Below are 15323 nucleotides of genomic sequence, written 5' to 3' on the forward strand. Positions count from 1 at the left end.
TGCCAAGTCTGAAGGCCACCCAACAGAATGGGCACGTGTAAATGATGTAGGTCTTTTGGCTCTCAGAAGGTATTAACATTGATCAACTGGATTAGAACTAGATTAAAACTTTGTTCAAGGCTGGATATATATTTGTATGTCCTCCTTACAGTGACCTATCTACCTATCTACAATGGGTGCAGTGTGTGCAGTATACATGGGTCCATGAGTAAAGAGGGCTCTACGCTATGCAGTCTGCATTCAGAATTGTTTTTTTCCTCCTTATGAGGGAAGCTATAAAGTCTTCACAGCATTGGTGCAGCTTTGTGGCCCTGCCTCTCACCTCCCATTCTGCATCAATTGGCTGGGCTCAGAAGGCTTATTCTCATTCCTCACTTCAATGCTCCCCGGCCAGACCCTATGCAGTCATGACAGTTGTGCCACTGGTTGCATGTTAGGAAACAGGCGGTTCTTTTCCTAAACAGGTAGTGACTGATAGCTTGCAGCCTTGCTCTACAGAAATGCACTTTGTGGATTGCTTGATTGATACACAGGGAGAGGGTCAGTGATGTCATAGCTACTCAAGTGCCTGTATTCTCAGTTTCTTAACCTGTAAAAGATGAAAGTGTTTTAATCATCTCCCTGTCTGGATTAGAGCTGAGAATTATGTATAAATAGTTACAATTTTAAAGCCACCTCTCATTCCCATAAGCATTGATCTAATGTGTTCCAGATGTCAGTCATTATAAAAACAACTCTTGCAATAATAGAGTGGAAAATATTGCAGCTGGCTGATTTTACAGAGATTTATAATCTTTTTTTGGAATCTTTTTTAAATGATTTTATTTAAAACTGTCCTTCATTATTTTGCAATATAAATTCCTGCTGGGAGAATGCACTGAAGAAATTGCTTGGACCCTGAAATGTTTGTCACCTTATAATTTTTTGCACAATACAATCCTTTGATTTAAAATTAGACAGCATGTTGGGATTTTCAGGGGTGGATTTTCAGGGGTGGTCTACAGCCAAACAAGTTTTCTGGGAGGAGAGAAGAATTCCTGTATGAGTGTCTCTATAGTGACACAAGTGACTCATATAAACAGAGATAAAAGTGTCCTAAAAATATATCCTTATATTTGGAGTGTAGAGATGTGACTTGTGTCACATAATTAATTGTGAAATTGTTTAATAATGAAATGTATAATTGTCAATGAAGGTGATACACACAAGAACAGCACATACAAGCAACCATCTATTTATTCAAATTGAAACTTGTAAAGTATAAGGAATAATGCACCACTATTGTAAAAAAAAAAAAATAGATGACACCTAGGTATTCTGTGATCTGCATATGGTAACAAAAGTCTCCTTATCTTTTGCTGCTATAATACTTTACTTGTCATAATAGCCTGGAAACTTCTAAATCTAAAGAGGGTGAGGCAGTGGAGTCTAGAAGGACACAACCATTAAGAATGTACCCAATGCACACCACTGTACTTCTATACCACCTTCTATGAGTGACATCATTATGGCTGTTTCCTGCTAGCAATCGGTGGGATTGAAGAAAGGATTAAATAAAACTGTTATAAAACGTATTTGTTTGAGATGCTCGAACTTAGCAGATCGGCTAGGGAATTTGCGTGCCCTCGAAACGGAAAACAAGACAAAAGTCATTGTTGCATTGTTGGATCTTGCGTGTTTTGGATTCTATAAATACCGCCAACCACGGAAATCCAACGCCATTTCACAAACAGACACAGAAGGGGTAGAAGCGTTCTTGGCAGTCTCCAGTGTAGTTTGCCATCATCATAGCTAAAACAGAAAGAGGAGGGGTGGCAGTGTTCTTGGAAGTCTCCAGTGACATTGTACTGTGCCATAGCTCCCATTGAAACAGGCGGGAAGGCAGTGTTCTTCTTATCAATCTCCTCTCCAGTGACATTGCTCTGTGTCATTGTCATATAGAAGCAGGAGGGGTGGTAGTGTTCTTATATGTCTCCAGTGACATTGCTCTGTGGCATTGCTTATACAGAAACAGGAGGGGTGGTAGTGTTCTTATAAGTCTCCAGTGACATTGCTCTGTGCCATTGCTCATACAGAAACAGGAGGGTTGGCAGTGTCCTTGTCACTCTCCTGTCACATTGCTCTGTGTCATTGCTCATACAGAAACAGGAGGGGTGGCAGTGTTCTTATAAGTCTCCAGTGACATTGCTCTATGCCATTGCTAATACAGAAGCAGGAGGGGTGGCAGTATCCTTGTCACTCTACAGTTACATTGCTCTGTGCCACTGCTCATACAGAAACAGGAGGAGTGGCAGTGTTCTTATCACTCTCCTGTCACATCGCTCTGTGCCAATGCTTATACAGAAACAGGAGGGTCGGCAGTGTCCTTGTCACTCTCCAGTTTTTAGTCACATTGTCCTTGTCACTCTCCAGTCACATTGCTGAGTGCCATAGCTCACACAGAAACAGGAGGGGTGGCAGTGTTCTTCTAAGTATCCAGTGACATTGTTCTGTGCCATTGCTCATACAGAAACAGGAGGGGTGGCAGTGTTCTTGTCACTCTCCAGTCTACAGTCACAATGTTCTTGTCACTCTGCAGTCTCAGTGCCGTTGGTCACATAGAAACAGGGGCGGCAGTGTTCTCGTCATTCTCCAGTCTTCACTCACATTGCTCTGTGCCATCGATAAGGATTCACATCAGTCCACAGAAGACCAGGAGCACCAAGCAGCTGCTGATTTTTAATTTAGAAAAATTTGCAACACAATACATATCTCAACAATCTTACAATAACAAACCCCCTCCCATATCCCATACTAATAATAAATAAAGTCCATAGAAATAGAAAAGTCCATAGGCTTTCATGGTTAACGTCAACTGGTTATATGCACCATAATAAATCACAACTTTAATGTTAAAGCAAACTTTAACTGTACCAAAACTAAAAACAAGCATAGTGGAACTAAATAGTATGACTAGACATATGCAAGCACTTACTAACAGAAAGGAACCAATCAAAATCTACTGGGAGGTGAAGAAATAGAAAGCCAGCAGATGGAGAGGCCCCAGATTTCCACCACCCACTAAGGGGGTTTCAAGCCACGCTGAAGCCTGGCCCAGCTCACAGCATCCATCCATTGCCACTCCATATCCCTTATCTTCCAAACCTCGTGAAGAATATCTCCCACCACCTCTTTGCAAGGGAGGACTTTCTTGCGGATTGTCACATGTAATAACTAACCACTAATGTAACTAAAACAGAATGACCAAATCAATAGCCCTAAACCTCTTTAACACCCCGTAAACCCACTCAGGGTAACTAAGCCCGAAAGACTAGGGGTGCCTAAGACACACGTGACCCTATCCTAAACCTCTATGTTAAAAGGACACCTCAACAAGAAATGATCCATTGTCTCCTCCTCCCCTGGACACTACTCCCCTGGGCAGCGACTACCATCGGCATTTCTTACCTTGAGGTTTCCTCTAACATAGAGTCTCCCGTGGAAGGAGAGCCAGGAAATGTCCCTGAGCTTCAGTGGTATCCTCTGATCAGTGATCAGAGCTATGCCATCTGAGCAGACACTGCCCGGCCAGTCCCTCAGTGACAGAGGCTCCAAAAATGGAGACTGCAAGACTCTCCTCTCCAACTCCCTTCTAGAGGAGCTGTCGACCTCTCCCACCTCCAGTTGCCATTTCCTTGTCACCTTCAAACGCAGATTCACGTAGGCCGGGTGGTAACCATGTGGAAGTCAAAAGCTCTTTACCGCTCCGCCCTCTACCCGGATAATTGAGGAAGGGATGCACCCAGGCACGAAAGCCCTCTACACATTGAGGGGGAGTCTCCAAGATGAGACTGTGCAGATGTAATATAAGAAAGGTGAGCATAAAGAAGAGCACTGGGTTTACCATACCCAGCCCCCCCTCTCCCCTCGATCTGTAGGTCACGCTATGCTTAACAAGTTTCAACCTGTTAACCCAAAGCATCTGGAAGAACACTGCATTCACCCTGGCCCATACTGATTCTGTCAAAAGGCATACATAGCTAACACACAAAAAGACTGGAATCAGGTAAGTCTTGATCAAGTCCACCCTTTCCCTAAGAGACAGTGTACCACTTTAGCGGAAGCTGCTTCCAGCCTAATTTCCCAATTTCACTTGGCATAATCACCAGGGCCAAATCGGATACCAAGAATTTTAATCTCCTTGTTTGCCTGGGGAAGGCTGTCTGGAAGGTCGAAATGCCGACCCTCCTCCCCCATCCAGAAAGCTTCACACTTATCCTGATTGATACTGGACATTTTACAGCTTCACATGCAGGACCCACAGTCAGCTGTATCATACCTTGGGACAGATCAGTAGTCAAAGAATCAGCAGATCTCAATAGCTGACTACTCTCCTTTGGATTGCTGGCATGTTGCTGGTAATATGCTACTCTCTTATGCAACTCCTCCAAGTGAGATTCTTTATACTTTAGGTTATCCACCAATTCATCAATAGCCCTCTGCATTTCCAGTCTGTCACTGGTAAACAACTTATTTTTCTTTAGCTTCTTTTTAACAATTCTCTGTTGCAATCTAGCATCTGAGGTCTCTGCCCTTTGCACTTCTTCCTGCAGATCCTCTATTTCCACTCTGTCTCCCCAGGATAGATACTCTCTGGAGTCAGGCACTGACCGGGCATCCCCCAAGGCTTCAGCCTCCTGACCACCCTGACTGGATGAAACAAGCGCTTCTACCCCAGGATCCAGCCCACCCTCTGAACCACTCTCCTCCCTTTAATGTGGTAAGTTGAAAACAGGTGGTTACCTTTCCTGCAGGTTTCTTTTCTTCCACAGGCTGCACTGAGCCAGGAGCTTTAACTTCAGCTTTATCCTGACCACGGTCTGTTGTATTGTCACCCGGAGATGTTGAAGCCGGGGCCTTTTCTGGAATTTCACCAGCAGTAGCACCACTCATCCTGGGAAGCTGATTATCAGGGATCCTGGATGAATCTGGACGTAGGCCTGGACCAGGTTTGGTAGGCAGGGGACTCTCCTGGAATGCTGCCCCAGGAGGCTCCATCAAGGCTGGGTTAGGCAAAAAACTCTACCCTGCAGGCTTCTGGAAGTCAGAGCTGAAACAAATACCTCCTCTCTCCATAGCTGCTGGCACCAGCTATGATGATAGTAATCCCTCTATGTTATCTACTAAAGTCAATGTTCAAGTGCATAGTGGTTTTAAGTCAGGGAAGCAAAAATGTAAAAAAAAAAAAGCTTTTACCTTTTTAAAGAAACAAAAACCTCTCTAATAAAGGTGAAAGTTTACTGTACAAAAACATAAAATTGCCAACATGCCATTCTACCCAAAATAATGACAAGCAAACCAACATCAGCTAGTTCCCTTCTCTCAGCTAGATCCCAAAACCAGCAATCTACACTGTCATCATCCTCACCCTCATCAGTGTGTACATCATCCTCACACAATACTAATTAATCCCCACTGGAATCCACCATTACAGAAGCCTCTGTACTTTGATGTAATTGACGGTAATGGCCTTCCTCATGGAATTTGAAATTCATTTTACGACAGAGCTGTCACTATTTTTGGGCAATTATTTTAGTAAAAGAAGTTTTTTGGGAGTTGACCACTCCCTACAAAGGTGCTGCAGGCTTTATAAGATGGAGGTTCAGGGGAAGGTTTTAAATGAAACACCCTGAATGTAAATTTGTATCACTAGCTTAGGGACTCACCTACAGGAGATGCCTTGACGTCCGGCAGGTGAGCTTAACCCCAATATAGCTATATTGTGCACAAAATTCTCCTTTATGTTTATGCTGACACAGTGATTTTTAAATTCTGTTTGTTTCTGAGCGCCGGACAACATTTTTCTTTTTTTTCAATTATTTTAGACCAGACAAAATGTCAAAATGTTGTGCTGACTCATCTGCACAATACTGAGTGTCTTGGGAAAGTTTTTACCTAGCAGCAGTTGCCAAAGAAACTGAGGGAGGATGAGTCGTCATGTCATCTACCACTTGAGCTGTCAGCTTGCTGAGCAGCAGCTCATTGCATCTCTTGAGTTCTGGGTCAGTTGGAAAGAAAACGAAGACATAGCTCTTCAACCTAGGATTATCACAGTTGCCAAAATGTAGTGATCTGATTTCAAGATGTTGATAACTCTCAGATCATAGTGAAGCAAATAAAGTACTTGATCTACAAGTCCTACATAGTTAGCGGAATTGGCTTTTCTCTGTTCCTCCACCCTCACAAGCATATAAAGTGTGGAATTCCACCTAGTTACCACATACTTGCCAACTCTACCGGAACGTCCAGGAGACTCCCGCATTTTGCGTGAGTCTCCCGGACTCCCGAGAGAGTATGGCAATCTCCCTGATCTGCCCAGAAGTGGGCAGAATACGGTTCAAACGCCGCGATTCACCGGGAATCGCAGCATTTGGCCCCGCCTAAAATGACGCGATTATCGGGGCCCCGCCCCCTACACGCCTACCTCCTACTAGCAGCTCCCGGAAAAAAAAAATGAAATGTTGGCAAGTATGAGTTACCACCTCTTGCTTCAGTTGGTGGCAGAGCAAAATAAATTGTTCTTGCAGCTGCTGCAACCCTGTCAGCAATCTGCGTAGGAGGCTACTTCCTACAAATGAGGAAAAGATGATCTTTATCAAAATGAACTACAAATTCCACAAGGAAGGCTTTTACCGCCAATTACATCAAAATACAAAGACTTCTCTAATGGTGGATTCTAGCAGGGATGAATTAATATTGTGTGAGGATGATATGTACACTGATAAGGGGGAAGGTGAGGGTGAGGGTGAGGATGATGACAGCATCATCTTGCCACTGTAGAGTTCATTGACAGCACTGTTAGCTTAGCTGGCTAAAGCCCATTTGTAGCTTATTTTGTGGGGCCCCAACAAACAAAGCACTTCAGCCACAAAAGTGGCAGTCCTTGTCGCTGAAGTACTTGGTTTGTTAAACTGTACATGTTCTTTTGAATATCCAACATAAGGCTGGGTGGGAGGGCCCAAGGACAATTCCATTTTGCACCACTTTTCTTTTCTGCCACTGCTGTGTGGCAATGTTTCCTACATGTGATATAAACTGCCGTGTGTTTGTGTCATTGCTCTGTCACTTAGTACCCAGCCAGCTGGCTACAGTCTTTGGCTGAAACTGGATGAAAATAATATTTTGACCTGTGAGGTGGTCAAAATTGACTGGAAATGACTGGAAATTAGTGTTATTGAGGTTTATAATAATGTAGGAACAAAAAAGAGCCAAATTATGAAATTTTTAATATATTTCAGCAACTTTTCAAAAAAAATACAGATCCAAAACCAAAACCGAAACACGTGAGGGCGGCTTTGACAAAATTAAAACATGAAGTTAATACATATCCAAAACCAAGCCCAAAACACAGGGGTCAGTGAACATCATCATCATCATCATCATTTATTTATATAGCGCCACTAATTCAGCAGCGCTGTACAGAGAACTCATTCACATCAGTCCCTGCCCCATTGGAACTTACAGTCTAAATTCCCTAATATAGACACACACTCACAGACAGACACAGACAGACAGAGAGGGAGGGAGACAGAGAGGGAGAGATTATGGTCAATTTTGATAGCAGACAATTAACCTACTAGTATATTTTTGGAGTGTGGGAGGAAACCGGAGCACCCGGAGGAAGCCCACGCAAACACGTGGAGAACATACAAACTCCACACAGATAAGGCTATGGTTGACATCTCTAGTTCAAACCTGGTAGAAACCCAAATAAACTCATAGGGGCATATTCAATTAGGATTCGTGTGCGCAATTACGCGCGTCCGCCCGGGTCTCGGTCTTGTGGATTTCCGTGCACACCCAATGTGCATGGAAAACCGCAATGTTATGGTCCTGTAATGATGCTTTATACGCGCAGCCGCGAATCCTATTTGAATACCCCCCATAGCCGTAATTGCAGCTAAAGGTGCTTCTAACAAGTATTAAAAGAAGGGACTGAATATGTATGTAATTAATTATTGTTATGTTTTTTATTTATAGTTAAGGAAATACTTTAGGGGCATATTCAGTTTGCCCTGTTACTGTCAAAATTAACATGGCCTGCGCACTATTATTAATTGGGGCAGCACGGTGGCTAAGTGGTTAGAATTTCTGCCTCACAGCACTGTGGTCATGAGTTCAATTCCCAAACATGGCCTTATCTGTGTGGAGTTTGTATGTTCTCCCCATGTTTGCCTGGGTCTCCTCCGGGTGCTCTGGTTTCCTCCCACACTCCAAAAACATACTAGTAGGTTAATTGGATGCTATCAAAATTGACCCTAGTCTCTCTCTGTCTGTCTGTGTGTATGTTAGGGAATTTAGACTGTAAGCTCCAATGGGGCAGGGACTGATGTGAATGAGTTCTCTGTACAGTGCTGCGGAATCAGTGGCACTATATAAATAAATGATGATGATATTACGGTAATAGTGCGTATTTTTCAAGTTAATACATTAATTTCATAGCCAGCTTTTTGCTCGTGGCTCCCTGAACCGTGAGCAGAGATCAGTGTTATAATTACTGTATTAACAGTAATAAGTTTAATGCTGCAGTGTTAAGGGGGAACTTAATTTTCCCCTTAGAGTTGTATTTTTTATTTGGCATTACAGTGCATTGTTTGTTGATCAGTGTGATTTCCAGAATAAATTAATTTTGTATCAGCAACGTAAGAAAATGAAATGGGAAAAATGTCAAATGAGTAAATACATTTTATAGCAGAAGTGCAATCTCACCTTTTGCTGTCTGGGAGCAGTCATGACGATGTCACACAGAGGATGTGGTGCAGTAATACAGTGGAGCACATTGAGTACATTCTGAATGGTTATGTATCACTGGCTGTTTGCAGCAAAGAATTCCCCTTGTATTTTTATGTATTTTTATGGGGGAGCCTATATATAAATGATTACGGCAAATATCTCAGGATGGTGAGAAGCACTGAAAAATAATGTATTTATTAAATAAATTATTCTTTTTAGTGCAGATCTCAGGCAGGTTGGCCACTGACTTTGCATTTATAAAAAGTGCAAACCTTGGGGCATATTCAATTACCTTCCGGAATCACAGCTATGCGCAGCTGCGCACATAAAGTGCAATTATGGTACCGCCACATTGCACATTTCCCTTTGCAACCCTATGAGGTGCAAAGGGAAATCTGCGGTGTAGCGCTATCGCGAAGGAGTCGGCCGCGCGTAGCCGCGACCCCGTATGGTAGTTGAATATGCCCACTTATGTGAAAACACATATAGTCGCAATCACTTCTTTGATATGTCATTCTTATGCTGTAAACCTGAACTTTATATATGTTGGATGCATTGGCATGTGTTTATGAGTGGCTTAGAGCTTTTCCTGTTCAATAAGTAGCTCACTTACTTCAGTTGAGTTTCCAGGATATAGAAACACCATTGAAATTAATGGGTTATTGAAGTGGGGAAAAAAAAGAAGCACTGCTAGTAAATAAATAAATAGTAATAATTAAAATACCATCCCCAATCCCTGAAAGTCTATCATCAGCACCAACCTGGGAGGGGTCCTCTTGCCATATGAGGAACCAGCTCCAATTTAGTCAGCTGGGGGCTGGAGTTTTTATGGGGGTGCAAAAAAAAGTGTGAGCCTACCAGCCTTGTGCTGAATAGCACTGGGCTCTTCCCCATGGCTGTGAGGGCCGGGATATTGTTTTTGTAATTCAGCGAGAACCTCCTTCCTTAAAAGCCGATGCAACTGACAAAGAGTCCTATTAACCGCTCAGTCATTCCCAAGCATTTTCCCACACTGGCAACTTGTAATTACCTAGTGGCCAAGGAAAATTCCAGTTGTGTTGACCTTTGCTTTTTTTCTCCCATTGGAGTACAAAGACAGAAGAATTTTCCATAAGATTGTGTCAGAGAATAAAAGAGAAGATTTTATTTTATATTAAAATGGTGTGTGACTAGTTTATGTGGGTGTTTTATTTATTAAATTCAAATAAACAGACATGCTGGTGCTTATCAGTGATTGCCAGTGCATGTTGGAGCATGTAGTTCCATAGGCATTGGTTAGACAGTTGCTAGACAAAATTAACAGCTGGGAATCAGTGATGCTTAAAGTTCAGTGCAAAACAGTTAATTTCAGGGCCAACTTTACTGATCGCCAAACTTTCCATTATTCAGGCAAGCAGGCACTTCCATTGAATTGGGCGAAACATCCAGGCAGTAAATGCTTATGCCGGCTGCCCCTACTGATTATTATCAGAATGTACAAATGCTTATGCTGCCTGTCTTTGCAGGTAATGAGTGTATAAATGCTTACACTGCCTGCCAGTGCAGGTAGTGAGAGTGTATAAATGCTTACACTGCCTGCCAGTGCAGGTAGTGAGAGTGTATAAATGCTTACACTGCCTGCCAGTGCAGGTAGTGAGAGTGTATAAATGCTTACACTGCCTGCCAGTTCCGATAATGAGTGGTATAAATCAGGCCTGGCAAACTTGTGGCTCTCCAGGCGTTATGAAACTGCAAGCCCCAGCTTTTCCAGCAGATAGCTGGCAGAGCCTGCCAGTGCAGGTAGAGTGTATAAATCCTTACGCTGCCTGCCAGTGCAGGTAGAGTGTATAAATCCTTACGCTGCCTGCCAGTGCAGGTAATGAGAGTGTATAAATGCTTCCGCTGCCTGCTCCTACTGGTAGCAAGAGTGTATAAATGCCATGTGAGTTTTTATTTTTATGATATACTTGTGCTTTCTTATTATTTTAAAGCATTGTACTATGGATCAGGCTCCTTTAATTGTCTGGTTCTCCTCCTAGGACTCTGCTCGCTGATGGGGAACTCCATGCTGCTACTGGTGGCTTATCGGAAACGCTCCATGCTTAAGCCAGCTGAATACTTCATTGTGAACTTGGCTATCAGTGACCTGGGCATGACGGGGACGCTCTTTCCTCTGGCTATACCCTCACTGTTTGCTCATAGGTATGTGCATAGCAGACTGATGCAAAAGAAAACATATCACTGTACAATTATATGTTACAAACATTCTCACACAAACTAACACAACATGTTTGGGAGTAAACCTGTTTGGTAAGTGAAATAATTTCCTGTGTGTGCAGTATTCATATTCACTTGGCACAGAGTTCAGCTACACTTACAAAAATATTATTAATCATATTAGATCGCTGATTGACATACAGTATATGTAAGAGAGAATTGCACGGTTTGAAACAAGGGTGCTGCCATTACTGAGTGATGAATCATTGAAAAGCTATCAACATATTTATGAAGCCTGTAATCTGACTCTTTGTACAGCAGTACAGAATATGTCTGCAAATTTATAAATAACGCTATAGCCTGAGGGGTCACAGTCTCCAGAACCTGTTCTTTCTCCCAACTCCCTACTCCTCACCCCCACGATGGGAGAACCTGTGCACGTTTCTCTTTCCTCACTGTTTCTATGATAGTCTCTAAAATAAAGGCCTGATCTGTCCCTGTGCCCTTCTTATTGTCCCCCCACACAGATAAACTACTCTATGCGTTACTACTGAACGGACCCCAGAGTTATGCATCTAAAGTTATCATATCAGTTGTATGAGCCTGTTGCTATGGGGATAAAATCCCACCTAAACACCTCCCTCCAGGATAACTTACTTCTGATAGCTCTAGCAAAAAATCGGCCAGAATTTGTATTATTGTCATCACTGCTGAAATAGAATCATTTAATGCTGCTTGAAAATGTCACAGAACATTATTGTATTTGTGCTATGGTGCAGTATAGGACAGAAAGAGAGAGTGGATATAAAAAAATCTACACACTGTTATTAAAATTGCAGGTGTTTGTGATGTACAGTCTGAAATCAAGATAGTTCACGTCAGACCCATTTCCACCTATAATGTGACCTTGCAATCAACAAAAATCAAGTGAAAAACACAATTTTATTTAGGAAAAACAAGTGAAAATAAAAAAACCTACAATACTCGGTTTGCATAAGTGTGCACACACCTGAATTAATACTTTGTGAAAGCACCTTATGCTTTTATTATAGCAGTGAATCTTTTTGAATAAGTTGCTATCAACATTGGACACCTGGGGGTAAATGTATGAAAGTCCGTTTTTTTCAACTCGCTGGAAATCGGTGCCGATTCGGTGCAAGTTGAAAAAAGCGGATTTTCATACATTTACCCCCTGGGGTATATTTACTAAACTGCGGGTTTGGAACAGTGGAGATGTTGCCTATAGCAACCAATAGGGGCGGATTGGGAACTTAAGGTCTCCCTGGAAATAATTCTTGAAGTGGCCTCGTGAGTGGGACCAAGGCAACTGTAGGTGGGACCAACACAAAAGTAGGAGGGATTTAGAACTACTGGAATTTGGTTGTACTAACATTTAGGAAAGCCTGGTTGTGATGACTTAAGACACAGTGGGTCATCTCTATGGCAATGCAGGGAAAAAGCTGCCAGTCCTGTGTTATAAAAATACATGAATCCTTTTGCATGATTTGCGACTGGTTTATGCCACTGTGCTCAAACTTGTTTAGTTGCCTACTAACACATCCTTCCAATACTCCCTTCATAGAAACATATCTGACTTTCTTTAATAAGTTTAACTATTACGAAACATGTTGGCACAATTGTATTTGATTAGTTTGCCAGAGCAGAATATAAACACCTCACCGCACTGTTGCTTCTTCCTCTGACGTCATGAGATACAAACTATCAGTTAGATCTCTCTTTAATATATATTTTTTATATATAAAAATGTATACTGTGTTTTTCAAAAAAGCTTTAAAAATAATCCTTATAATAAATGGCTATCAAGTGGGATCAACACAAAGGTGAAATGCTTCAAGCATCTGCAAGAAAACACTTATTTTGTAACAATTGTTTATGAGCCCTAAATTTGCCCTGTGATTGGGGGTGTTTGAATTAATAACAGTGCAGGGAGGGTTGGCAGACAATGGCATAAGTGAAGGGGAAGGCTATTCCAGGGGTTTGCTTGTGATATACTAAGACAGGCTGGTTATCATTTTAAATACATTTTAGACAAATACACAGTGCAAAACTGTGTGCACTACTATAAGGTGCATGCAGCTCCTGCCTTCACGAGCAGTACAGTGTGAAGCAGGACCTCCCAACTGTCCTTGCAGTCGGACCAAATCCTGAGACAGTCACCCAAATTCTGGGCTGTCCCACCAGATTCAGGACAGTTGGCAGACTGTCCTTTTCTCCTACCTGTTCTTGTCACTTTCACCACCTGTGGCTGCTGGTTTATTTAGATCAGTTGCAGCTTGTCTGGATCCTGGAATGTTGGAGGCCCTATTTGGAAAAAAAACACGTGTACATGAAATTTAGAAATCTCCAACCAGCCCCGGCATTAAATCAATAGGACCAACATTTAATAATTAGGCCTCTCTCCAATCCCAATATTAAAATAATATCCCTCTGTATAGATTTGTATGGCAATACCCCCCTGCCTCCCTATAGATTTATATGGTAGCCCCCCTCCCTCCTTCCCTATAGATTTGTTTGGTAGCCCCCTCCCTCCCTATAGATTTGTATGGCAGCCCCCTCTCCCCCCCCATATATTTGTATGGCAGCCCCCCTCCCTTCCGATAAATTTGTATGGCAGCCCCACCCCCTCTTTCCCTCCCTATAGATTTGTATGGATGCCATCCCTCGATATAGTTTGCTAGGTTCAGCCACTTTATTTACCTTTAGTTGCGCTGGCCGACGTTGCTTCTCAGATCAGACAGACAGTAACTAAACTATATATATTGAAGAAAGAAAGAGAAGAACTGTGTCTAAACATTAAAACTTATAAATCTTTATTGATATACATTAAAATGTCTCAGTATTAGAGAAAAAACTTCTTGTTAAAATAACAATTAAATAGCGAAATATTTAAAAGATTAAAAAAGTAACGATGATGAATTAACAAAAATCCCTGTTAATATAGGTAGTTAAACACTACCATAGCGCGCCACTGAATATATATATAAAGATATAATTAGCCTCCTTACAAAAATGTGTCCCCCAAACATAAACTATTATATGTTTGCTTTATTCGGACCAAGTATTAGTAATAAATATTCATTCTTTTAGGATTAGACAAGGGGGTAAATGTATCAATCTGCGGGTTCTTCAACACCCGCGTGTTCAGCCTCTTCCGCAATTAAATTTCAAGCGGCGCTGCATTGTAAAGGTTTAACTTCCCTTTACAATGCAGCGCCGCTTGAAATTTAATCGCGGAAGAGGCTGAACACGCGGGTGTTAAAGAACCCTCAGATTGATACATTTACCCCCAGATCTGATCTAAATGATGAAAAGGCTGTTGTTTTATTAACAGCTCTCACATGCTCTATGGGAATTAGCCTGTACAATTGAACCCTTCCTAGTTCAATGTTCACATGAAATCTCCGTCCTATGTTTAAATAAAGCTATCCCCATAGTACTCCCTATCTGGGAATTGTCAATATATGTGGCTACCTATTCTATCAATTAAGCCAGTCAATAGTAAGGAGAATATGATAATGTAAATGATTCAATTAGCAAGAGAGCGGCGCGCTACATCGCCGATGCGCGTTTCACTATTAGTCTTTTTCAAGGCAACCAGACGGAGCCTCTAGATCAGTTTTTATAGTATATAACCCCGCCTCCGTAAATGTCACTCTTAGAGACGTTTACTGGTAACCAGGATATCAGTACTAAAGTGACAGGTCCGTAGACCAATGGGAAGTATTTTACCTGCCATCTCATGATGCCTCCGCAAACGTCACTCTTAGAGACGTTTACTGGTAACCAGGATATCAATACTAAAGTGACAGGTCCGTCTATCAATGGGAAGTATTTTACCTGCCCTCTTATAATGAGATGTCCCAGCTCTCATCTCGGATAGGAGGTGGAGATCGCAGCTGTATTATGAAGTAACCTAATCCAGCCCTCCTATATTTCATTGAATTAGAGGGTTGTAAATATCTGGTTTATATTGTAACTTACGTCCCTTTCATTAAATGCATGATCTAAATCATTCACTATTTGTACATATATTGAGGATCACTTAATGGTTTAGACTAGGGATCAATGAAAGACAGTAAATAAAGACTTCCTGCTTCCTGTATGCCATATAGTGTTGTGGAAGCCCATACAGCAACTGGCAGTGTAGCGACTCACTGCTTGTTGCTGTCCACTTACCACCACTGCCTTTGATCCTAACCGTCCCACAACCTGCCCCCCCCCCCCACCTGTGCACCGCAACGAGGATCAAAACATATAAAATAATAATTTAAAAACATTAAAATTAAATAATAATTTTTTTAAAAAAGTGATAAAGGAGGTGGCCTTCGGGTGGC

The 15323-nt window shown here is 42.0% G+C and overlaps 1 protein-coding gene across 1 annotated transcript in view; it reads left to right on the forward strand.

Moving 5' to 3' along the window:
* LOC142094384 (opsin-5-like) overlaps positions 1-15323 on the forward strand; it is a 98126-nt gene that overhangs the window by 57051 nt on the left and 25752 nt on the right. The window contains exon 3 of the mRNA XM_075176467.1: positions 10791-10953. Coding sequence (XP_075032568.1) covers positions 10791-10953 — 163 coding nt within the window. The remainder of the gene's footprint in view (positions 1-10790; positions 10954-15323) is intronic.

The sequence above is a fragment of the Mixophyes fleayi genome, chromosome 6, assembly GCF_038048845.1.
Source record: "Mixophyes fleayi isolate aMixFle1 chromosome 6, aMixFle1.hap1, whole genome shotgun sequence".
NCBI classification, from domain to species: domain Eukaryota; kingdom Metazoa; phylum Chordata; class Amphibia; order Anura; family Limnodynastidae; genus Mixophyes; species Mixophyes fleayi.